The following is a 27,247-nucleotide window of genomic DNA, read 5'->3' as shown; positions in this document are numbered from 1 at the left end:
TCCGAAACAAATCCATGAACGATTGATAAAAGTGTATAAAGACTGTTCACCGTCACTGAGAACAGTAGAAAGATGGGTTACCAGGGTGTCTGCTAAAATTCCAAAATGAAATTTCGTGACCTTTTCTTTACCAAACCATAAAATTTCGTAACATTCCCGAGAGCGAATTTTGGTGCGAATTAGGCCGAATTTTCATACATACGATAGAAGTATGCTTTGTTTGCGATTTGGTAGCCTCTAAAGTTGACCACAGACATTTTTGGTGGTGAATTTTGACGCTTTTCCCAGTCTGTATAGAAGAAAATTTTCCAGTCTGTACTTATATTTGTACAGATTAAAAAAAAAAAAAAAAAAAAAGTGACGCAAAAGCTAAATTTCGTGACTTTTTCTTGACTTTCATGATCGTCTTCTGATTTCGTGACTTTTTCATGACTTTCGTGACCGATAGACACCTGGTTACTGAATTGAAGCATGGTCGGAGAAGTCTTAAAGATGATCCACGTGAAGGACGTCCAAACAGTGCATCAACACCAGAAATAGTAACGAACACACAGGATATGGTTTTGGAAGATCGTTGAGTAATCGTGAGAGACTTAATAGAACCCCTAGACATCTCATTAGGCAGTATGAGCCATATTTTGGCTGACGTTTTGGGTTTCAAAAAACTGTGTGCAAAATGGGTGCTGTATTCGCTAACGATGGAACAAAAACTATGCGAATGCACCTTTCGTAGCAAAATCTAGAGCGTCTTTGAAAGGACAAAAAGGGTTTTGTACGTAGTTTCATCACAATTGATGAGACGTGGGTCTATCATCGTGATCCTGAATCAAAATCAGACGCTAAGAAGTGGTGTGAACCCAGTACTTCGGCTCCGAAGCGAGTGAGGGTCCAGATTTCGGCGAAATAGGTGTTAGCACTGGTGTTTTGAAAGATTAAAAGGGATTCTGTTTGCAGATTATCTGCAACCAGGTAAAACAATCAATGCAGATTGTAACCTTTTCGACTAGCTGGATGTCAAACATCGTGGGAAAAGACCTGGTTAAGAGACGAAAAAAATCCTTTAACATCAGACAAAGCACCGCCACACAGCTTTAAAAAAAATGCCAAAATCAATGAATTGAAGTACGAATTGATGCAACATCCACCCCATTTACAGGATTTAGCTTCCTCAGACTTCTGGTTGTTCTCACGTCTCAAAAAATTCCTGCGTGGAAAACGATTTGCATTGAATGCTCAGGTCATAGCAGCCGTGGACGTATATTTCGACAGACTTCCGGAGTCTTACTTCAGGGAGGACATCCATAAATTGAAAGAGCACTGGAACAAGTATCTTGCAGTTCAGGGAGAGTACATTGACTAATCACAGGTATGTCACCCCATACACTAGTCTGTTTCGTATCGAACGACAAAACTTATTGAACAAACTGGTACCTCTTTTCCTTGTTCCTGAACATCCCTCTCCATGACCACTGACCGACACCTTATGTAGCTGATTAATAAAGAAGCATTGTTTCTCAGTCTCACTTGGTTCATATGGAAGTAAGAAAAGTAGTGCTATTCAGAAGATAATCAACGCGATGTAGTTTCACAGACAACGTTAGTTTTCTTAGAACAAGTGCTGAAGGAAGCAATATCTTTTAGCTGAAGGAAGCAATACCTTTTAGCTGAAGGAAGCAATACCTTTTAGCTGAAGGAAGCAATACCCTTTAGCTGAAGGAAGCAATACCTTTTAGCTGAAGGAAGCAATACCTTTTAGCTGAAGGAAGCAATATATTTTAGCTGAAGGAAGCAATACCTTTTAGCTGAAACACTCACAATTACATTATTATGAATACTTTCGGAACAAATACTTCTTAATGGATATTTTTAAGGAGAGTCTTCGGAATTTATGATATGAATACTTACATAGTTAAAATACTCCTTTGTAACTGTGGCTTTGGAATAATATACACACTCACAGCATCAAATACTTCTTTGGAAACATAATCCTCAGGCACCTATAAAATGAAATATTACTATTGACTCAAAACCAACAACTTTATCTATATAACCTAGCTCTCGACTTCCACTTAGTTTATACTTGTTTTACACACAAATAATCTAAATTTCAACAATGAACTGAAATGAATTTTTAAAAAACAAGAACTACAATTACCCACTACAAATTTTTAAGACAAAATTAACAACGTATTACACTAAAATTAAAAAAATTCTATTAAAAATGCGTAACTTATTGTTCTCAAATAAACAATTATGAGCTTATATACATATATAGGCTACACCCCCTTACCCTCCCCCCCCCCAAAAAAAAAACGTGTAGTGAGAACCCAAGTCTCTGGCTTATGGTTATTCAGAGAGTGAAATGCGGAGTGTAATGAATGCTTAATGTATCATTTCGATATCCGAATTCGATTCTTGGTACAGTCATGAATTTTTCACTATATGTTGTTGAATTTGTACTTTTAGAAGAATAACTATGAAGTAAAAGCAGTCATCTATTTACAAAAATGAAAGTAACTATGTTTTCGACTTAACTCTTGAACCACGTGACCGATTTCGATCAAATTTTTAACCTAGATGAGGTTCGGGCTTGGGATGTTTTTTTATCACTTCACCTTGACGGTGCAACTTAGGGGAGGGATATATATATATATATATATGATCGAAAATGACTGATATTACTGTCGGATCTATAGTTTACGGAGTCGCGAGACGAACAGTGGAACTTCTGATGCCATTTAAATCCAAATTCAGCACTTTATGTCCAAAATGAAACGTATTCTTTCCGTGCGAAGAACGGGTATTCTGCTAGCTTATGATATAATTCAGCCGTCAAGAGTGTTCTGTAAAGTAAACATTGAGTCGCCCAAGCGTAACAGTTGTTGTTTGAGTAGCTGAGAAGCAATTTCAAAAAGGAAAATGAATGGTTGTTCAGAAGTGAACCGAATTGCATAGTGGTTAACGCATAGGCACGGTAAGCCGCAGGCCTGGGTTTGAATTGGAACCAACCAGATCTTCATATGTCTAATTTGCAACTTCAGTGGAAATCAATTTAAAAAAAAAAAAAAGTAACGTATATTTTCAAGTGAGCGTTAGAGAAGCTCCTATCCTTTAACTCGATTGACATTTATGTGTCAGTCCATCTTTCCGTCAGCCAATTGCACGAAAACTCTGGTACAACTTTACCGATTTTAACAGGTATGTATCTTCCTTCAACATGTAGAAATAACCTTATTATTTGGGGTTGCGACCTATCAAGTATAAGGAGAATGCGATAAAATCGACTCCATGTTGTAAATTTGCACATGAGTACATGCAAGATAATTTTCCACGTAAAACTATTCGATTATAACAAAACTTCTTTCTTTATGGTATCATGAATATCCCGCCAGTGTGGATTGAAATCTGCCAAAAATGAAAAAATGAATTACATCCTTCCCTTGAATTATAACAATATGTTCCACGATAATTTTCGTAAAACAAAAACAAAAACAAAAAAAAAAAAAAACGATTTTGGCACAGTACGTCGTACATTTTCTTTGAGACTTCCTAATCATTACCTATGCATGGACTTAAATCACTTCAGAATAAAGAAGTGGATTTACCTTTACCTTCCTATCCCCCCCCCCCCCAATTTCTTTTCGAGTTCCACGACAGATCTCATAAAATTCATTCCGTTTTGATACAACATAATGCACGTTTTCATTGACTTTTCCCGTAACCTCCAATGCTTGGAATTAAAACCAGTTAAGAATAAGAGGTGAATTCAGCCTTCTCATGTGAGATAGATACCTGCCCCTCCCCCAGTAACGAAGTGTGCCATTAAAATTGGGTCCATACAACAAACAAACAAAGAACGGAAGAAAGAAACGAACGAACGAAAGAAAGAGTTTTTACTATATTTTCTTTTCTTTATCTTTCCGGAATGGTTTGAGATATCAAATTACTGTAAACGACATTACAATCTTTATATACTTTGAAACGCACGTACGTAATTCGATGAGATACTTACTTAATCTGAACATTTTTCGAAATAAATTCTTTTGAAGAAAATCAAATTTTTAATTTCTTGTTCAGTTACTTTGTTTTTACTAGTCCGAAACACGGCATATGATGATCGCAGCAATGAACATCAAGTACTTTGGATGTGGATTACCCTTTCTATCTTACTTGTGTTATTACTGTTGTCTACTCCTTCCCTCCCTCTTCAAATTTTGTTTATTGATGTTTGTGATACTGTAGCGTCATTAGCTTGCAACACTGCATAATAAGTATGGTACTGTATGTTTTCAATTAAATTTGATAGACGTTTCAATTACGGTAAAGCGGCTATGATATGTAATACCACTTTATGTAAAATTCTAAACTAACAATTGTGAACATTGAAATGTTAAATGAGTTTACTGATTTCGAGTTTCAGGGTGTCTACTGAGTTTCAATTTCAAAATTCCAGTATATTCAGCATAAATATCTGCAAAATTCCAGTAGCAAATACAATGATTTTTTAAAAAGTTTTTTAAAGGAATAATCACACTGTTGATGATTTCAGGTTTGTAATTGTTTTACCATCAAATGAATATTTTATTTTTAATAAATTTAGTTATTCTTGATTTCTTTGAAATACAAATGATAAGGTATATGTAGCTGCCCATGAAAGCGCTGAAATCTTTACACAAGCAATGTGCCACATCCATACCAAACATTAAAACTCACCCTCACTTTCTCATCATTGGGCATATTTTTACTGACTAGTTTGCAACCTGTATACTGTACTTGAAGCACTGCATATAACATAATGCATTCATTGTTATTATACGTGGGGTATTGAAAAAAAAGAAAAGAAAAAAAGCGAAAGATGAACACAATATTAGTAGAAAGGGGGAAGTTAGTGACTACCTGATACCCCAAGAGAGATGGCGTCATGTCTTAACGCCGGATCATTAGGGAAAATCACAATGTATTATTTCAGTAACTGTACTGTATTACGTAAGTATTGTTGTTCTATAAAATCACTTTTTTCATGAATTTCACTACTTTCCTTTCACCGACAACCTCAATTCATGACTTTCATATCCCGTAAATACTCTCCTTACAGGCCTGACACACAGTAAACCACGTATTATTTGTATTGTCTAAATGTATTATTAAGCTATATAACTTGTACAAATAATTGTATATTATTCTATTCTAATTATAATGCAAGATTGTTATTATCCTGGACTTTCGGAGTTCAAAAATACAGGGTAGATTATAAAGAATGGTAATTTTGCGTATATTTCATAATTTTTCCAGTATGTGGATCAAAATTCCAGTATATTTTCAGTATTTGAGACGAATATTCGGACCCAAGAAGAACGGGAATGGAGAATGGCGGAAACTTCATAACGAGGAACTACATAATTTATACGGTTTACCCAACATTGTTAGGGTCGTCAAGTCTAGGAGGCTTAGGTGGGCGGGTCATGTAGCTAGAATGGAAGAAAGTAGAAACGCTTTCAAAGTCTTGACTGGAAGACCAATCGGAAAACGACCATTAGGAAGACCTAGGCGCAAATGGGAGGACAATATTAAGATGGATCTCGTAGAGATTGGAATACAAAGTAGAAACTGGATGCAGTTAGCTAAGGATAGAAGTCAGTGGAGAGCTTTTGTGAACGCGGCATTGAACCTACGGGTTCCATAGGCCATAGAGTTAGTTAGTTAGTTATTTTCAGTATTTCCAGTATCAAAATTAAATTCCAGTATTTCAAGTATTTCCAGTATCAGTAGACACCCTGAGTTTAACGTTCTTTTCAGCAGCGAGGCTATATGCGATATGGATCTACTGATTAACGTGCAATATGAACCACAAGAGCTCCAGGCGGAAATCGAACCCGAGTCGACCAACGCCAAAGGCAAATACACTAACCGCTTAGCCACGAAAGTGCTCGAAATACTATATGAATTTAAGCTTACTTTTCAAGTCTCATGTACAATACGAAATGATTATATTAAGTTGAAAAAAAAAAATCATGGCCCATTAATTTTTACTTAAAATTTTAAAATATTTTGTTTAAACTTCTGATCGAAGATCCTACCATCATATAGTACAGATTAACATGCAGTTTCAGATCAACATTCGATTAGCATCCAAGAATGGTCAGAAATACTGCATTTTAATTGCTTTAACCAAAATAAATTTGATTCAAATCATTCATTTTTTTAAAGTATTCGATTTAATTTACTTTGATTTAAATCAGTCAACTCTGATGCAATTGTAACCCATCCACAACTAGCTTGCAGTCATTACCTGGTATAGGTTAGTGCAAGCTGCGGCGTAGCTTTCGTCAACCCCACCAGCTTTTACCGAACAGAAATAACATATCAAAAATTACATATCGTCTAGAAAATCAATTTATCTGTACTAGGCTGCCATACAAGAAGATTCGTACCTCGATCCTACGGGTTAGGTAGCATGATAACGCAAGTAAGGGTGCCGTGCGCCGAAGGCACCGGATGGAGCCAGATGGTGGGGTGGGCAATGCCACAGGCATTGCTAGGTGTTGCTACATAAAAACCAACACTGATAAATCAAAGCCTCCACACCATTTCACAATAGGATAAGTTTCCGCCGCAGCGGGATTTTTCGGTAGATAGCTCCAATCTTTTTGTGGTCATCTCTATCTTTACGCGCATACCTACTGTCACTTCGTGCCTACTCCCTACGCACGTATACACTAGCTTCGCCCTGCCCTAAACCCGAAATAGAACGAAATCATTCTAAAAGTGACTACCTAGTGTGTTTCTCTCAGCAGTACGTTTTAAAGATACCTAAAGCGCAAACGCATATTGGCTTTGTTTATGAAATCTAAGTTTGCAAGCACATTATAAAGCTTTATGGGAACGCACCAAGGAAATAATAATGTGCTGTCCTATTTTAAGTACGCATACTTGCCTTGATCCAATATGCAGCTCCATTATCAGGAGATTAATTCTCAGTACCTTAGAAAGTGAATGATCTTAGCAGAGAAACTGCATTACTGAGTGAAGGTACACTTTAGGAGGACCTGATCCGGGTGTAAATACGTGTGGACATATGCTATGTACGTGGAAAAATCAAAAAGTAAAGGGATTTTTGAGAAAAGGTGCATTTATTCTAATGGTAGAAAACTGAAACATACATTATTTTTCTACATAATCTTCCTGCACTTCAACGCACTCTTCCCAACGTTTCACAAGCTTTTTGATTCCGTCGGGAAAAAAGTTTTTTGGTTGGATCTGTAACCAATTTTCAGCGCACCAATGACTAGCTGATGATTGACGTTTAAATTTCTTAACTTCTGATGGGTGTTTCCAAACCATGTTCGCAGCCTTACTTTCCGGTTCATGATGATGTACCCAACCAAGTTTCATTTACGATTTGCTGTAAAAATCCATCTCCTCGCGACGATAAATGTTTACAAGAGATGTCCAACCTTTGTGCCTTATGCTGCGCTGACAATATTTTTCGGGACCTACCTTGCACACATTTTCTCAACATTTAGATTGCCGTTTAACACCTTTTTAATTTTTAGGGAAGGAACTTCATAACCTACCAAAGGGAACAATCCGTGCCGATTTTTTATTTAGAATTTTCTTTATTGTTGAAACAGTTTCATTGTTAAAGATTTAGATAACCATTTCAACAATCAAGCAATTTCAACAATGAACAAAATTCTAAATAAAAAATCGGCACAGATTATTGCCTTCGATAGATTATGAAGTTCCTTTTCTAAAAATTTGAAGTCTCTAGGTTGAAATTTGTAAGAGAAATCGTGAATTTTCGTGAAAGGTAAGAAATATATAGGAGAGATACGAAGACTGTAGTGCCATCTATTGGCAAAACTTGTCCCTTTAAACCAACCTTAACCGTCTGCTACACTCCAACGACTAACGCGGGAATAAGAGTGACACATTGCATAGAAGTGCTGCAGACGACACTAATTCAGCGTTACATACTAGTAGTATTACGAAACCCTAGTGCGAGAAATTGCAAAAGTCCCTTCACTTTTAGACTTTCCTTCGTAAAAAATGATTGAATTTTAATGCAGACGTCAACAACGAGGTTATTTGTCCTCGTCGCGATGAACACGACTGCTAAAAAATACGGACTGTCGTAAATAAAATTTAAAAACGAATATATCAAAATACAAAAACAAAAAATTGCTGAAAAATAGATACAAAAACCTAAACAAAAAAGCAGAAAATAATACATATATGTGAATAGCAAATACATAACATTAAAAATAAACAGTAATAATTATATGTTATAAAACAAAAACAAGAACGAAAAACAAACCAATTTGCCTCTGGTGACTATACTAAACCGTACAAATGCTATCTAACCGAGCAACAGGATTACAGCAGGGAAGACCGCGAGACAGCGTGGGCATGCATTCGTAGGGAACAGACGCGTCAATAACTGCGACTATGTGCATATGCGAGGAGTAAAAAAAATATACATATATATATCGCATTAAAGTACAAGCCTTATGTTTGGCACAGCATTCCAATACTTTTACAGTTATACTTTATTGCACAATGCCTGGATTTTATCATGCCTTTGATATGAAGTACTATATTGTACAGAGAAAATTACTCCTACTTTATTATGCGTGTTACAGGGATCTAAACAATAATAAAGTAAAAGTATCTTCGTCAGTATTGAAAAACCAAGTAACACATTTCATTATGCCTCGTAAACATTGGCATTATGAAAGGAAGAAACATATTTCTCGATTGCAAATTTTAAAAATTTACGTAGACCTACCTAAAATAGGGTAGGACGAAAAAATAAGATTACAAGAGGCATTAGGAGACAGTGGAAAAAATGGTAATCCTTGATCAATTATTTCTAGTAGCATTCCACAACACTATCTGTTCAAGTGAGGGTACCGGCATACGCTAACGAAACAAAAATACAGACGACAAGAGCGAACTTCCAACTTTTTTCGAGGTTAAACTTTTATTTATTTCTTTTTCAATTTTTTTGAAACATTTTTACTCAATTTGCTGAGTGGAATCCATTGGTGCATGTCTCGTATTCTTAATCTATATAGAAAAAGGGATAATGGAAAATAGCATTTTTTTTCGTACGCAGTTTTGAAAGTATTCGTGTACCAAATGAAATTATGTCCAGATTTCCATATCAAGATATATTTTCGAGGTAAACTTTATAATACACGTTCCAGCTCCGCATTCATGCATAAAGGTAACAAAGAAAGTTCTGTTGCTTTTTGTGGAGGTCTGTGTTCAACTGCCCCTCACACCGTAACTTGAAATGAAATCTTTAAGTTTTACGTCCCGCGTTTTTGCCGATTAGGCTAAAGGAGACGATGATGATGAGAAATGAATGAAATGGTGGAATGAAGAAAGTGGAAGGAAACGGGAGGACCCCAAAGCCCACGAGCACGTTGTTTGTCCACCACAAACTCCACACGGCGCGAGCTGGGATCGAAGCAACGACCCCAAGCACCGGAGGTGAACGGTCTACCACTGAGTCACCTCGCCCCACACCGTGAGTGGAATGCGAATGGAGATAAATCGAAGGTCACTTGTTGGTGTGGGTATATCCAACATACTACCTGATTGTGGCAGTTCAGTCACATTGTGAACTTGCGTAAGGACAGAGTGAACATAAGACGTCCACAGCGAGTCATAAGCGAGTGTATGCTGTAAGAGTTCAAACTTAGATCAAACGCCGCTGCAGCGGAGCAGAAGATATGCCACGCCTTTGGTGAGGGTGTCGTGACTACGCGGAGAGTGCAGCGGTAGTTTACGCAACACGTGCCACAAGAAAAAAAATATGTACAAAATGAATATTTTCAGACAGCAACTGAGGCGAACAGTGGCCAAACACGTGAGGAACTGGGACTACAATTCAATGAATCGAGAAACCATTCGGCAGCACCTCCATCAACTTGGGAAGTACTACAAGTTGGGTCGATGGGTCCCACATGATTCAACTCCGGGCCAGAAGGCAACGCGAACAGACACCTGTGTTTCTTTGCTGCCTTCTCTGAGGAAGGAGTCATTTCTGGACAGAGTGCTGACATGTGATGAAAAGTGGGTTCTGTACGAAGCTCCAGGGCGCCATCATTATCGGTTAGCATCCCATGAACCGGTTCCAAAACATCCGAAACCAGCACAGCACCAGAAGAAGTTCCTTCTGTGTGTTTGGTGGGTTGCTCGCGGCATCGTGCATCGGGAACTACTACCAGCTGGTCAGAGCATTAATTCAACTTTGTACTGTAATTAGTTTAGTCGTTTCAAGAAATATTCAAAACTCTGGAGCCAGCACTTCTGAATCGCAAAGGAATTCTCCTATTACTGGACAATGCTAAGCCCCAGGTGGCTAGAATGACCCGGGACACCATTCTACACCTTGGATGGGAAACACTATTGCATCCGCCATACTCCCCGGACATTTCACTGTTGGATTATCACCTGTTCCATTTCTTGGACGATCACCGTAGAGGACGCCAGTTCAAATCCCTAGTAGAGGTACAAAATGCACTTGATACTTTCTTCGCTTCACGGTCCATTAATTTCTACCGCGATGGAATTCATGGCCTTCCAGAACGTTGGCATAAGGTCGTCGATGTTGATGTGGACTCCTTTTGGTTATAGACGATGAGCCGAACTTTTAGGAATTATTCATTGACTGTCTAGGATGTTAAAAAGTAGGTAACAAAGCGACTTTGATTTAGTTAATGAGTGATTCGAGAATAAAACAAAGTGTATCTGGATTCGCCTCTCCTTGTGTTTTGAACTGTCTGTTTATTTGACGAGTACCGCTAGAATTTTGTATGGTAACTGTCTGTTCTGCATTGTTGAATTTTGGATCATTTACGAGAATTTCGTAGTTCTTTAATTAATATATTTCCATGAACAGTGATAGCCGTGATAGGAAGCTAAAATTTGAGGAAACTCGAGTAATAAAACTTAAGATATGAATAGAATAAGGAAGATGGCGGGAAATGGAGGCGTGCTCGCACACGCCACGTTTACGTTCGCTGGCCAACAGTCTTAACCAACAAGTAAGAGTTTTCGAGTCTTTTCCAGTAGGAAAATGCTGGACAAGCACTATTAATATACATCCTCAGCGTTTCTTGCTTCCTCTTCCTTTTCGATTGTTATTTGCCCCCGATAACTTCAAACAAAAAATACAATTTCATTGGCCATCTGGCCTCCTTTCTCTTAAAAAAAAAAAAAAAAAAAAGTCTCCTCGGAACGCGGTTTCACAACTTTCTGTTGGAAGTTGCTCGCATATACCCTCCAACGATTTGAGGTATGTAAAAATGAATGCTTCCTGGTCCTTATTCTCTTTTTCGTTGCATTCCTGAAATTTGCCCTAGTACTTAATGTGAGCGTTTCCGCCTGGTACTTCTTTTTTTATTGCATTCTTGAAATTTGCCCTTGCACTTACGGTGTTTGTGTAGGAATATCTGTGTTTATACCGTATGGGAAGAATAATAATGTGCCCTTGTACTTAATGTATGACTACGTGTGGGGGAATTGAAAACACATATCGCATGTCCCATGCACGTGGATACTTCTTACTGTTGTACTACCTACAGAAATGATTGTATATCATGTACAACTGGTAACAGAACACAGAATAAACCGAGATCACTCTGTATTCACACTCCATCACAACATAATCCACAACATAGTACAACAGTAAGAAGTATCCACGTGCACGGGAGACGAGAAGTTGCTTTTGTAAACTATTACACCACTTTTGATGTTCCAGGTACGTGTTAAGTGACACATCGATATTCGACGGTGGTGGGTGAAAAAGCGACAAAACTTTCTTGGTTACCTTTATACAGTAAACCCTCGTTAACACGAATTCCAAGGGACTGAAAAATCAGGAGTTCGTGTTAAAAGAATTCGTGTTAACCGGGGACACAAATTTTATTATTCGAATACATTTTCTCCATACATACGCACTACAGTATACAGACTATACATACCACTACAGTATATTATGTATGTCATAGAAAACACTAGAGATGGTATCGAGACGAGACCAAGACTATTCTCCGTCTTGATACCATCCATAGAATTGTATCGAGATGAGACTGAGAGTTTCGGTCTCGTCTCGATTTCGAAAAGCACTCCTCGGTCTCAAATTCGAGTTAACATCGAGATCGAGACTAGTTTCGGTCTCGGTATCATCCTCTGAAAAGTGAAAACACTACAGTAAGTTTATTATCCTATCTTCGAAGATTAAAAAAAAAAAAAAAAAAAAAAAAAAGTTTCCACGCAGAAAATCCAGGTCAAGTTATAAAATTGATAACTCCGCTAGCAGGGTGAGTACCGCTAGTAACGGAAAGGTATTTATGATTGCTGTCACCAGTTTGGAGTTACAGGGGAGAGAAGATTTTTTGTCTCGAGTTGTCGTCAGCTTGTCTGCCAAGCACCTGCATGTTCAGCGCTTGACGGAGGACAGAATCAACACCTCATAAGACAGGAAAGATACCTGTTTCTGGTTTTTCTCTTATTTACAAGGCAATTTTCGTCTGTATAAATACCGTATGACAAAAACTGATCTGGAGTGAAATCTGAAATAAGAAAAATGATCTGAAAAAAAAAAGGATTGAAAGTTCGTGTTAAATCAAAACCTTTACTGACTCAAGGGACTAAAAATTAGTTCGTAATTCGTGCTAACCGAAATTCGTGTTAACCGATAAAACTTCCTATAAGATAACGTACAGCGATGCCGGGACCGAAATTTTGTTCGTCCTAACCGAGTGTTCGGCTTAAGCGAGTTCGTGTTAACGAGGTTATACTGTAGTTTTAAAAGGTTACACTAGGGTATAGTCGGCTTAGTTTAGAGAGAACTTAGCTTAGAGAAGTTTGGATCGATTTTATAAAAATAATCGAGTGTAATTTCTCATATCTGCGTAAGAAAATCAACTGAAGCGGGCACTGCAAAGTTTATTTCAGTGCTATATGAGCGCCAAACACTTGACGGTGCAGGTCAAGTCCAGTCACACCATATTTTACAAAATTTACAGGTTAAATTCAATACTCACATTGAAAGACGTGTTTATAAGGATAAATTTCTGTAGGTGGCAGTATTAGGCTAAATACTAAGTAATATAGCTGTATTCTACGCTTACAAGTGCCATACGATGGTAAAAGTAAGCGAGTACACATTAAAGATGACTGTATAATACACTATCTTCGAGCGACGAATAGTTACTTCTGTACAGTGTACCGCTGTATTTCATGTTTACAAGCGTAGCGTAAGCAGTGCGAGACCATTACACGTTCTACAGAAAACTTGTGATACTGTGAAAGACCAACGTTTTCACTACCGGTACCCTTACTTATGCGTAAACCCAGCTTAGCTGTCGCGCATGCTTCTTTCGGATGCACCTGCGCGGCCCTATCAGCCCTGCACATTTCCGCTTATGTTTAGCAGAAGGAGTCCAGCAATTATGTTATATAGTTTCAGTGTAAAATGGCTGCCTTGCTGTATCTGGAACTTTAGCAAATAAATAAATAAATAAATAAATTGTTCCTAAAAAGTGTAACAATTTCGGTAGATTGTTCACATTAGGTCAGGTTAGTTTAGTTTATGTTTAGCGACCTACATTATGTTAGTGTTTAATAATGGAGGGCCAACACTTCTTGAAGACAGAAAACAACGTGCCCTGCGGGGCTCTAACCCGCATTGACTCGCTAACGCTCGATCGGCAATATTGTCTGAATTAAATGTTAAACCTAACAAAATGTGAATAGAACATCGCAAAAAAAAAAAGTTAAAAACCTAGTCCCCCCACAGTTTAACACTAGTCGTCTAGGGTTCCAGCATAATCTTCCGAAAGAAAATGATAGAATCTCGCTCATTTCTGGATTCGGTCACGTTATATTAGGTCCAAGTACTTGCATCATTCATTTCTCCTGTAAATTTTGCGTTTTTTACGGGTTTCTGGGCCCCTTCTGTTAAACATAATCCCACTTTCCTCACTCGGTTAAATAGCATTTGCCAGAGTAGTTGTTTCACATTCTATAGTTTTATTACATATGTCTGGACGCTGTATTTATACGAAAATTGTAAAAGAATTTAACAACTACTTTGTTAAATTTAATTTATCTTAAGTCGGGTATTCTCGAGTCGCCAGCAGAAATGTTTTGAAGACGATAATAAAATTAGTGAAAGAACTATAGGGTTATGTCGCACACATGGGGGCCAAAATTATGTGGAAAAAAGTGTACAGGAGAAATCATTCCGTGTTACGAAAAGGGGGTTAAGTTCCAAAATTGGACGTCAGTTTCCAGCAATTTTTTTTTTTTTAATTTACAGGAAAGATATGGATAATTTGATCGTTTGTGTGCTTTGTGATATATGAGTGTCTCGAAAAATCTGTTGTTATATATAAGCGGCTATAAACATGGGACTATACGGCGAGCGGAGGGAACTACTTGGTGCAAGGTAACCGAACAGTTGCATTGTGGGAAAGAAACGAGCATTTATGTTATCAACATGGCGAATGTACAAAGGCAATTAACTAACAGTTTTAACATTTGTGAAGCAATACGTTGATAACGAGCAAAATCTTTTAAGTTTGTGAAGAGCACGGATTAATGAACCTAATAACAAATTGCAGAAAGAGTGCAAAGAAGATAACAGCGAAAAAACGTGGCGAAAGCGGACGCCCAACTTCGGAATAAATGCCCGAAAAGGTAATTGAATAACCTAACCTAGCCTGACTGAAAATTTACCAGGAAGTAACAATTTTTGGTAATAAATGCTGGCCCCCCATCTCTCCGACATATGCCGAATTATTTTTCAACATTTCGTGTGCCTAAACTTCACCTGCACATAGCTAGTTCCCTATATTAGATGTGGAAGCGGTCCATGTTCCGTTAAGGGGGTCCAAAACTACACTGGACCCCCTTAAGCTAACCTAACCTAATATAACGTTATATTATGTAATCGAAAATCAATAGAAAGAAGTGGTGTCAAAGACACTAGACCCCCTTAACGGAACATTGACCGTGGAAGCATCTTCAAGCGGGAAGGTTCTAGAACACAGGTCTCCCCCATATAGGTTAGTACCTAGGATGGTTCCTTTCTGTACCAAAGTTTAATATTTAATTCAAATAGTATTGCCGATCGAACGTCAGCGAGGGAAGGCGGGTTAGAGCCCCGGAGGGCACGATGTTTTCGGTCTTTATTACAGCTAAATGGGAAAGAGGACCTGTGTTCTAGAACCTTGCCTCTTCAAGTAGTGTTATTCAAGGAAAAACAGTACCTGGCAAGTGATCTGTGGGCCAGCTGTCGGATGAAATTCACATAAAAATATACATCTGATGGGTCCTTCTCGCCCACATCCTTCGAAAAATTTAGAATCCTCCTCCATGATTAGTTTCCTGTATATTTAGATTGTACCTTAATAGTATATATTATGCGCATTTTTCATATCTTGTAAGTGAATTACCCAACAGATCATATTCCAGCGGATAATAAGATGTATTTTACATTTTCTCTATTGTCTCCTAATCGTAGTACCGGGCCAACAACTGTTTCGATTGAGTGCACTTGACAGAGGTGACATCTTGTGGGTGTGTAAAGTCGGTCTTCCTTCTTTCCTTTCTTCCATCCGTCGAACTATAGCAAGTTGAGAATCTAAAAGCATAACTTGTTGTAGATATTTTGTAACGGTTTGCGTTAACGTAACGCAAAATTGGCAATTTAGTTTGTGATAATTGGCGTAGTAGTACAATGACTTATGATACTTTTTGTGTTGTGTTTCTGTATGCATAATTTTCGAAAGATTAATACGGAATGACCCTCTATGATCTGAAGATTGTCTTCATACTATAGGTATAAGCGAATCATTACTTTATCCCCTTCCTCCTGAAAGCCATTCGAAGAACGCAGTGCGATTTTCATAATATTGCTTACTGAGTATTATCTTAAGTATTCACTTTTGGAGTTCCTCAATACTTGTTACTTTTTCTTTATGTTGATGATTGTTTTGATATGCCTGAATTAAAAGTCGATACCTCCATCCTGTAAAAACTGTAAAATATATTTGATTATTGGCCAATTATATCTTGCCAAAAGTTGATTAATAGAGTGAGAATCAAATCCGAGATTTCTGCATATATTTTGAAACAATTCATTTTGTTTATCATTATAGATTTGACATTGAAATATATGATTGAGTGTTCATGGATCTTCTCGTTTTTCTCATTTGAAATAATTTAGCGGAATTGACTGCAGTTCGAAACAAAATTCCGTAAAATCATACTATTTTTGGTCTCATCCAATATTTAATGAATTTTCGTTTTTCTTTCTATTTTCCAGATACTGAAAATTATGATTTACCTGCTTAAGTAATGTTATGCGTTTCAATGATGAAGATTTTTGTTTGTACTTCTCGTTTATGATGTATTTGTTACTGTGATTAGTAGGGCCCGGATCTTGTTGACAAGTCAACTTTTTTCTGTTACGCATAGGACAAGGCAAGTTCAAATAAAAACATTATCCATCAACTCTTGGTTCTAAAAAAAATATTTTTTAGGGCCAACTTTTGGTCACTTTTTGCCGTTTTGAAGTTTCAGGTCAATTTTTAATATTTTAAGGTAACTTTTAGGTCATTTATGGTCTTTTTATTCTTTTTCTTCCACATAAGGAAATCTTAAAATGAAAACTGTTTACGGATTTAAAAACAAGAATTTAAATGATCTTTTTTTCTGCTTCCTGATTATTGGGGTAGAAAAAACTGCATTCCTAACAAGTTAATGAACACTAAGCTGTAGCTGGTTGACGAGGGCTGGGGGTTCGTAAGTGGCCAAAGCAGATGGTTGCAGGTTGTTTACCACAAAGGATATGACTACGTGAATAACTAAAAATGGATTAGAAGACGTTCAAAGGTTTTAAACAGGGTTTTTATCTATTATTCTGGTGTATACAATCTACACTTGCAAACTTTTATTCTTTAAGTGTGCTTCCTAGTTTCAACTCGAGAGTGAATTGATGTTTTCAGTATGTAGAATGCCGAGGTCTAAACCATCTACGGCTTCTCATTTAAGACAGATTGTTTCTGAATTTGATGAGGATGATTTTAGTATTGACGGTACAATATTGTTTTGCAAGGCATGTGAAGTAAAAGTGGCAGCAGAGAAAAGAGACACTGTACAAAAGATATCAGAAGCGAAAAACATTTATGCGCAGTTGAAAACAAACATAAAACCAAGTGTTCGCAGTTGTTACTTGTGGAGAGTGCTTCGAATAGTAAAGGCAAATCCTCAGTTTTCAAAAGAGTTGTGTGAAGTTTTTGTGTCTTCAAATATTCCTCTTTGGAAACTCAACAATGTGAAATTGCGGGATTTTCTGGAACGTCATACAGGTTGTTCCATTCCAGACGAAACGAATCTTAGGTAAAAATACATGCCAAAGTGTAACGAGGACACAATAAGAAAAATAAGAGAGGAACTTTGGACTCAAATAATTTTTGTTTCTATAGATAGACTAGTGATGTGAAGGAACGCTATATAGTCAATATTATTGTTGGGGCAATGAAAGCCGACGAACCTAACAAAATATTTTTGCTAACTGGTGAAATGTTGGAATTTGTCAACCATTTTACAATATGTAAACTTTTCGATAAATCGATATCCCTACTTTGGCCTGAAGGTGTCCAACATGACCATGTTGTTTTTGTAACAGATGCTGCTCCGTTCAATAAAATCGTAACAATATTTACAGTTATCTACTGCAATGCTGAATAAGGTATGAACTAAATTTTCTGACGATTACAAAGTTCCTGAGTTAGTTTGTTGTATCACAGCTTATAAAATGTTTATATGTTGCTTAACTGGATATAGACCTATATATCTGTAATTCAAATATGAAATGCTTAGCTATTTACTAAATTATTTAAAGTTTAGTTTTAATATTATTGCTTTTTTAAACCAAAGACACAAATGATCAATGGACTGCAACTAACTGAAACAAAACTTTTGAAAATTAGTAAGAAATGGTAATTAAAATCCAATAGGTATTCAAAAAATGTCAGTATTTTAATGAAATAAACGTTTAAAAAACGGCAAGTTTTAAGGTCAACTTTTGTGAATTTTAGGGTCATTTTACAGGAATTTTAGGGTCATTTTACAGGAATTTTAGGGTCATTTTATAGGTCACTTTTTAGAAAATTTTAGGTCAACAAAATCCGGGCCCTGGTGATTAGAGATCTGGATAAGGTAGATTTGTCCATCTGTTTATTAGCTGCAAGTACACAATCGAATTATCTTTAATGTCTGCATGTACAGGGGGGGCATTTAGGGGGGCATGGAGGAGCATTTGCCCCCCCCTGAGTTTGATATATATATATATATATATATAGATTTTATCAATAGAATCGTAGTAAATCAGTGAGAAACGCGAAATTTTACTATCAAGGAGTCTTGTCCCCCCCCCAGCAAAATCTGAAATGACGCTCTTGTGCATGTGATTTAAAGAAAATAAGTCTTTTGAAAGAGAAGTTAGCACACTGAGAGAATACGTGCATATTCAAGCTATTGATAGAAATCAAGATAGCGGATGACATAGATGAGTACACAAGCTTCAAACTTAGCTTTTTTTTAAAAAAAAAAATCAACTTTCTAAAAATCTTACTTTTAGACATTTTTTTTTAGTTTGATACAATCTTTAACTCATTTTGAACAATTTATTTTGTCTGCCACCATTACCTCTTATTCATTACATTTTTTATAGTGCACTTCATGTTAACAAGCTATTCGCCTCATGGCCGGGTCATTTTGGTACAGTTCATTCTGTAAATTTTAAAACAATTTCAATATCAGAACAGGGGGCTCAGTGGTAGAGCGCTTGCCTCTGGTGCACGGGGTCTCTGCTTCTATCCTCGGCCAATCAATTTTGTGGTGGGCAACTTCGTGTCCGGGGATTTCTCGGGATACTCCTCCCCCACATTTCTAATCCACCAATTCTTCCATCATCATTCACTTGTTTTAATCGTCCCTCTCCTTTAGCCTAACAGGAATAATAGTGGGACATTAGACTGAAAAATTTCATTTCAATATCACAACAATTTTGGTGATAAAGTCTACATGATTCTTTGGCCGCGCCTCTATTGTTTAATAAACGACAATGTTATATAGGATAAAATAGCTATTGATATTGTGTGGTTTTAAGTGAACAACAAAGTTAATCTTATTGCAAATCTTAGCCTTCAAATATAGATGTTATCACAAATCTATATTTCATGACATTCCTATTTAAAATATACACTGTTGCTCCAACATTTTGATCGGTTGTTTTAGTTGCATATGTATAAATCAATAGAGTCTGAAGAAGGTTGTTGAATATGGTTATTTCCAGAATAAAAAGTATATTTTTAACGTAGCTGTTCGTTATCAATTTTGACACAACTCGGAATAATGAGATTAGTGGTAGTAGTCAGGGGTGCCCACAAAGGGGGGCGTTGACGCAAACTGCGTCATTGAAATATTTGGAGGGGTTAAAAATCTATATAAATATGTTTGAGGTGGTGTAAAAATTAATCGAAAAGTTTTTTTTTTTCACGGAAGAACTCCAACGGATAAACAATTGAGGGGGGTGCGTCATGGACATGAGGGGGGTTGGGCACCACTGTAGTATATACATGATAGTTTCATGAGAAGCAATGTAGTTGAGGAATTTTATGTAATTTGAATACATTTTTTTTTCTTTGCTATGCAAGTCATATTCTTTTAGTACCGTGACATGGGGATACTTTAAATCCTGGGGATACTTTGATCAAAACTTCCAAAGTGAATAGAAAGACACCTAGCGGCACCAACGCATAATATATCGTAGTTATTTCTGCGAATGTTAAAGCCCTGAGAATCATATCATGTACTGACTGCACAGCTGTCGAACAGTTTGCACGTGTCCCTACGAGAAACTGCTTTATCTCCAGTGAAAATACGTATAAATTTGTAAGCGTTTCCCACCTGCAGAGATATGTGTAAAATATATACCAATTAAACTGAGTATAACTTGTGTTTGGTGGCTCTGGGAGTATAGAAAAAAACACAAATGCAAAATGTATGTGCTCATATATGTTATAGAAAAGATTAAAATTGGAGGGGTAACTTTGAACACACCATAGGGGCAACATTGATCAAAGAGTAGTAGTACGTGCCACACATACTCACGATCACAATTGCAACATGACATCAGCAGTTAAGGTAAATTTAATCAATGGATTCCGAACATGTGGGATATATCCCACTGATCGTGAACAAGTGTTTAACAGATTGCTCAGAGAACGTGCTGCGGAAGATCTCATCCATAGTGTCGAAGATGCTTTAACCACTCTTCTCAAAGAGCATCAATTCGGTACCGGTACGTCAAGCAAACTACCCAGAAAGAAGAAAAGAATGGATGTTGCACTTGGATGTAGCATATCAATAGCTGTAACTGCACCAAAAGGAGACACAGAGAGCAACGGCCCCACTGATTTGCCTGGGATAAAAGAGCATACCTTGTCCGGAGATGCCGCATACTCAACACTTGTCTCCCAGCAGCCAACATCAAAGGTTTATGAAATTGGTCAGTATACAGGGTTTGTCCGGAAAGTAATAGGAGTGAGTCGATTTAGAAAAAAATATTGAGCCAATCGTTACAATTCTTTAAAAACTTTCAAAATAGGCTCCTTCTGCGTCGATGCAGCGCTACCAGCGCGATTTCCAAGCATTGAAGGCATCACGAAAGGCATTCTCCGGAATAGCCTTGAGAGCTGCGGTGCAAGCTGCTTGGATCCCCTCTGTCGTCTCAAAATACTTGCCTTTCATCGGGCGTTTCAGGCGAGGAAACAAAAAGAAGTCCGGGGGGCACATCTGGGCTGTAGGGCGGCTGCGAAAGCGTTGGGATGCCGGCCTTGGTCAGGTAGCTGTTCACAAGAAAGGCGGTGTGAGCCGGGGCGTTGTCGTGGTGCAGCTTCCAGTCCGCTCCGATGTCTGGTCGGACCCGATTGACCCTTCGTTTGAGTCTCTTGAGCACTTCCACGTAAAACTTGGCGTTGACGGTTTGTCCAGGAGGAACAAATTCATAGTGGACGATGCCTTTGATGTCAAAAAAGACAATGAGCATCGTTTTCACTTTGGATTTGGTCATTCTTCCCTTTTTTGAGCGAAGAGACGCCGGCGTGTGCCACTCGGAAGATTGCCTCTTTGTCTGGGGATCATACTCAAAGATCCATGATTCGTCACCTGTGATTACGTTATTCAAAAATTGGGGGTCACTTTCACACATGTTTAAATTTTCTTGGCACAATTCCACTCGCCCCAATTTCTCGTCGTCAGTGAGCACTTTGGGACAATCTTCGCGCACACCTTGCGCATGTTCAAATGCTCCGTCACAATTTCATGAATCACAGTCTTTGGTAAATTTAACATCTGGGCAATTAAACGAATACTTAGTCTACGGTCTGAGTTCAAAACTTCGCGCACACGAGTCACATTGTCGGTGTTTGTCGAAGTCGGAGGTCTTCCAGCACGGTCTTCATCGGCGACCTCTTCCCGGCCCTCCGAAAAGGCCTTGTGCCACCGAAACACACCACTTCTTGCTAAAGCATCATCTGGGTAAGCCTGCTTGATCATATCAAACGCTTCTGTCGCAGATTTACCGAGTTTAACACAGAATTTAATCGCGTACCTCTGCTCTAACGAACGCTGCATTTTCGGCTTGCAGCACTCACGGAAACACGTCGCGCGAAAAAGCCTGTCCTGACTCTCCGTGTGCTCGGAGACAACTGACCAGCCGCTCGTTCGTTAGTTAGGAACGCCCTCTACCGGATCCAGTCGGTGCGCGCACGCTCCGAAGTGGCGGAATAAAATCAGTCCTATTACTTCCCGGACAAACCCTGTATTGTAACAAAGTTTGTTCCTCAGTGAGGGAAAAAAAACACAAATATTTGGGTCAAACAACAGATACTGAACCCAAAAATAATCGTCGTAGGTCTCAAAAGGATTGGCGTAAATAAAAGACAATTCAAGCTTGTTGTTGATTATGTCTGCGTCATTAGGGATGCGCACGAGACAAGATTTGAGTCTGTCTCGTCTCGAAAAAATGCTGTAAAAGTGATGTCTCGACTCGAAAAATGTATATTTCTGTATTGGAAGAGTCGTGTCTCGACTCGAATTTTGTCAGGAAAATCCTGTCTCGACTCGTCTCGTGCGTATCCAACCAGACGATATAGTTGAGATCCTTTCGAACCCTTTTCCTGATGTAAACTTCAATGGGAACATATGTTTTTCCTATGGATGTACAAGTGATTGAAGTTTAGTTTGTTTTTTTTTTCACTTTTCTTAGTTTTCTTCTTTTGTTTGCCATGTTTTGTGTTATATACTTTGAGTGAGGAGCGAAATCAGTAAATGGAACTACAAGCTATATGATCATCTCATCAAGTTTCACTATTTAGTATCGTTATATGCTTCTAGCTCTCGAACCATCCAATGTGCCATATTGCAGCTACGTTCTTACTACATACAATTCCTACATATTTGCAATGACATTTACTATCTCCAACTCTTACATATGAACCTACGATATACTAACGGATATTTCCTTTCCTTTGTCTAGCTTTTACGATGGGTTTTCTTTGATATTGCATGACAAAATGAAGAATGATGAAAGTATCTCCACACCAAGTACAACTTTGATCACACACATTTCCTTTCTTTTCTCGGCAAGTACAAAACAATTCGACTTTACAATTACAGAATATGTAGATACAGCAAGACTGATTTTTTATTTCGTTCTAATGCAGAAAGGTACGGAGATATTGACTTTTACAAATGAAATTTGATCAAAGTATCCCGAAGTCATGGTATGTTGTCTTCTCTTTATGTATCAGAGGATCAATCTTTAGCAATTTTACTATACTGTTATTTGTGAGGAAGTTTCTCCCAGACGCAACAATGACGACAGCTTTAATGGGAATGTTATAGGGATGAAAGTCAGCGGCGTAGCGAGCATTACAAGATTGGGGGGGATGAAACTTGAAATTGCCAAGTCTTGATTTTAAAAATGCCAAGTCTTGATTATATATATATATATATATATATATATATATATATATATATATATATATATATATATATATATATATATATATATATATATATATATATATATATCAAGTGTTTCGAAAATCTTAGTCTCACTTTTACCAACTCTGCGGAAAACTTCACAGCAACCTTATTTTCATATTCGCCCCATTCCGTGCCCCATCTGAGTGACGGACGAACAGCCCCCGGTTTCGAGTAAAGTTTCACACCTCAACTCAGAATCACTATCATCTCCCACGATGTACAACTGTTAATTTGACAACTTATGGCTAGTTTTGATAGTCTGCGCCAGTCAGTCCTCACCAGAAATGCGGAGAGTTTTTTTCTCTTCTGTCCTCCAGTCTCCTCCCACTTCGATTTCATAATTTCGCACTCTGATGAAAATTATTAAATACCAGCAAGAAAAATACTAATATATAACCTCCCTTTTAGGCGCCCCTCCAACCACAAGCCCGGGGCACGTGCCCCGCTTGCTCCCCCATGAGCTACGTAAGTAACATACAATGATTACGTAATGCTTTGACTTATAAATACTATAAAGAAAGGAAGAATTGCAATTTTTGTTTTACTTTCCGAAAGAACCAACTACGTGATTAAAAATGAAGTAGGAAAGGCAACACATTTGTATGAAAATGAAGTGAAACACACACCGGTCTATGCTTTCACCCAGCAGACGTATTGTTTGGCCCCCCAAAATGTGACTTTTGGAATCATGCACTTAGGTTCATAGCGGAAGAGACAGAACGACTTGACTCATGAATTGTAGCTTTCGTCCATCGAACAACATTTCCAGAAACCTACTGTGTTCCCCTGTGCCGTGGCATGGAAAATCAGCAGCCGGGGCGAGAGTATGACGGCGTCCTCGTACATATGAGTTAGGGGACAGATCATCCGCGAAGCGCCACCATGGTTGGCGCGAAGCGTAAGAAAATTTTCAAAAATAAACCCTGCTTTTCCTTGATTTTGAACACCTTTTATTACTTTTTTCCTTCCATTTTATATATGTGCACATATATTTTCCTAACATGAGTAACATTATAGGACCGTTTCCTAAAGCAGAAAGAGGATTTAAGTACATACTAGTTGTATTCCAAATAATTTTTCCTGTCTCTTTTTTTCTTTCATTCTCTTTTTTCATTTTTCTCCCCAATTTTGCGCCCCCCTTTCTTCGGAGCCCGGAGCTATCACCCCCGTTATGCAAGGCACTGATGATATCATTCCCAAAACACACTTTTGTTCAGTTCTCCCTACTCGAAAAGCCCTGTAAATAGAAAGTCTTACTGCAAAACAGAACTGAAATACGCTATCCTTGTCCTCTATATTAATATGATCACCTTTTGTTTCAAAGCGAAAGGTTTATTCACACACAAAGCATACACGGTTACACAATACAAAGTATATTCACTCTGGTATAAAAATCTACTTCCCTTTGACACTTTACTATTAGAAAAAAACTCTTAAATTTGTCAAATTCACATACTATACATAGTAAAAGGTTTATACTAATAAACCTGCCATGTTTTCTTCATGGGAATACGGGATCTTAGATCCCCTTTCCCCCCAAAAACTTTCCAACAAAATCCAATAAACTGTACCTCTGGTTATGAATAACAGTATAATAGGCCGCGGTGGCTCAGTGGTATAGCGTTCATTTCTGGTGCATGGGATCCTTGGTTCGATCCCAGCTCACTTCCAGTGAGCTTTGTAGTGGAAAAACACCGTGTGCGTCTCGGGGTTCTCCCGTTTCCTCCCACTTTCTTCATTCCACCATTTCATTCATTTCTCATCATCACCATCTCCTTTAGCCTAGCCAACATTTATTTTTTTCAACAATATAATAGGCGGAAGTTTCCTAAGCTGCAGCTACTTTTCTCTCGTCGTTCCCTGCAATTAACTTGACGGACTGAAGATGTTTACAATCCAACTACAATAAAAAAATGCCTTAAAAACTTAAGATAATGTCTTATATAAATGCTTTACAGAAAAACAATATGCAAACGGTTCAAATCAGTAATACAATCTACATTCAATATTCTTCGCGTGTTTAGCAATATTTATTTACATGGTAGTATTTGCCAAAATTACGTTTGTCAGTTTAATCTGATGAAAAGTTGATTTTTCTCCTTGTGTCGTGTATAATTATCAGGACCAGATTTACATATTTCTAAGCCCTGGACCAAGCACAATTCTGTGCCCATAACATCTCAAAAATATTATAATTCTTGTTACTTTATTTAATGTCTCTATGAAGAAAAAGTCACTCATCTTTCCTGTGCTTGTACATGTAGAAACACTCAAAGCCATCTTACTTTTTTTTTTCTTATGTTGGAGAGTATCCGAGTTTCCACCAGGTACAATGGATAAAGCATTGTTGCAAATTTCGCTCGCTATCAAGTCGGACAGGGTATTGTGATAACTTGATCAAAACTGTTACATGCTACACTTTATCGTTCATTCACATTATCCCAGCCACTTCATTACTTTTCGAATAAGCTTATATTGATAGGAGAAATGGGATGGAATTAAAATATGGGACATTTGCCTGTCCTGACTAAATTTATTGGGACGCGGTATTCTCGGGCCCAAAATCGGGACTGTCCCGTTTTATACGGGACGAACAGTAGGCTTAATACTAACCAGTCACTGCCTTGTTCTTGTTTTATTAATATCAATTCTTTCAGTCACTACCTGTTGCCTTGTATACGCTCTTGTATCAAATGCTTTTGCGTAAATTCTCTACTTGCCACCGAAACGCCTTTTCTGTCTGTCTTTGCATGCCAACTCCATTCTGCTTTTGTCAGTGGTACAATTTCCGATTTTCATTAAAGATTCTTCAAAATGTTTACGAATATCAAATGAAGAAAAGTGAAGTGTAATCACTTGCAACAAGTAAAGAAGCTTTAAACGAATAAATCAATTTATTTCAAGGTAGGTAACTACACAAAATTTATGCCAAGTCTATAAAAGAACTGATAATGTTTTACAGCAACTGGCTACCTAAGAAAATGTTAAACCGAATAAGTCAATTGAACAAAACGGCATTCTTCAAATTGCCAACTATGTATTTTAATTTGCCAACTTGTCAAGCGATTGGTAACTTTGGGGGGGGAGGCTCCCCCCCTTTACCCCCCCTTAACGACGCCCCTGATGAAAGTAGAGCTTAAATACTACAAAGTCTAGTTTCATAAAAACATGTGTACTTTATCAATCTCGTATTGGTAATCTTGAAAATCTTGTAGAAATGAATTGTTGTATAAATGAATTGCTTCACACAGAAGTGTATTATATATTTGAGTATAATAGTTTTTCATTAAACATTTAGGAAATGTAGAGTGTTTAATAGAGCGTAGTGAATTTGCGTATACCAGAAACATAATTCTCTCTCACTTACCTGCTGTTGATGAAGTAGATGACTTCCATCTTATAAACATAGAAACGGTTTATCCTTGTATATCGGTAAATGAGACTAGGCCCGAAGTCCCCTGGATTTACTACTTATCCAATGGGACTTAGGTAGAATGAGGATAGATGGTAGTTGAGAGTTTCTTCTCATAGGATAGATTGAGTTTAGAGTTTGCGTTGTGGACTTGCATTCTTATCTCTAAAAGGTTAAAGTGTTGGTCTACTAGTTGCGGATGACTGTACTAAAGACCTAATGAATCAGGGGCGTACGCAGGGGGTGGGTCCCCGAAATCCCAACTTTTTTGTAAATGTAGTCTACTTTTAGGGGCAATTTTAGAAATTTTCATATAATTTACCCTCAAATTGTATTTCGACCCCCGAAACACTTTAGACCCTTCCCGAAATAAATTCCTGCGTACGTCCCTGTAATGAATGAAACTAAGAAGTCCTGTTTCAGGACTGAAACTAGGAACTAGGAGAGAAATACGTTCTTTAGCATAACATAACTATTCAGGAAGTTCTTACAGTTCCTTCTAATCTATTGTATATACAGTTTTATATGACACGGAAGTTATACAATGGAGACAAACAACATAATTTATATATGTAGACATAGCGCTATTCTTTTCCGCTTGTTTGGACAATTTAACAAACGGATAAGGAAACTAAGAAATCTACGTGGGTGAAATAAACATAAAGATTTCGATAAAATTAATGTTATGTTATT

General features: G+C 37.6%; 1 protein-coding gene across 1 annotated transcript in view; it reads right to left on the bottom strand.

The window, feature by feature from the left end:
- The window catches only part of LOC145683805 (GATOR1 complex protein NPRL2-like), a 63,369-nt gene extending 47,727 nt beyond the window's left edge, over positions 1–15,642 (bottom strand). The window contains exons 1-2 of the mRNA XM_081755396.1: positions 15,291–15,642; positions 1,906–1,997 (exon numbers count right to left, since the gene is read on the bottom strand). Of these exons, the coding sequence (XP_081611522.1) occupies positions 1,906–1,997; positions 15,291–15,398 (200 nt within the window). The 5' untranslated portion in view covers positions 15,399–15,642. The remainder of the gene's footprint in view (positions 1–1,905; positions 1,998–15,290) is intronic.
- Positions 15,643–27,247: the final 11,605 nt, after the last annotated feature.

This window comes from Thermobia domestica, chromosome 4 (genome assembly GCF_964235325.1).
Source record: "Thermobia domestica chromosome 4, izTheDome1.hap1.1, whole genome shotgun sequence".
Classification (NCBI taxonomy): domain Eukaryota; kingdom Metazoa; phylum Arthropoda; class Insecta; order Zygentoma; family Lepismatidae; genus Thermobia; species Thermobia domestica.
The sequence above is the reverse complement of the archived record's forward strand: the minus strand, read 5'-3'. Positions and strand labels throughout refer to the sequence as shown.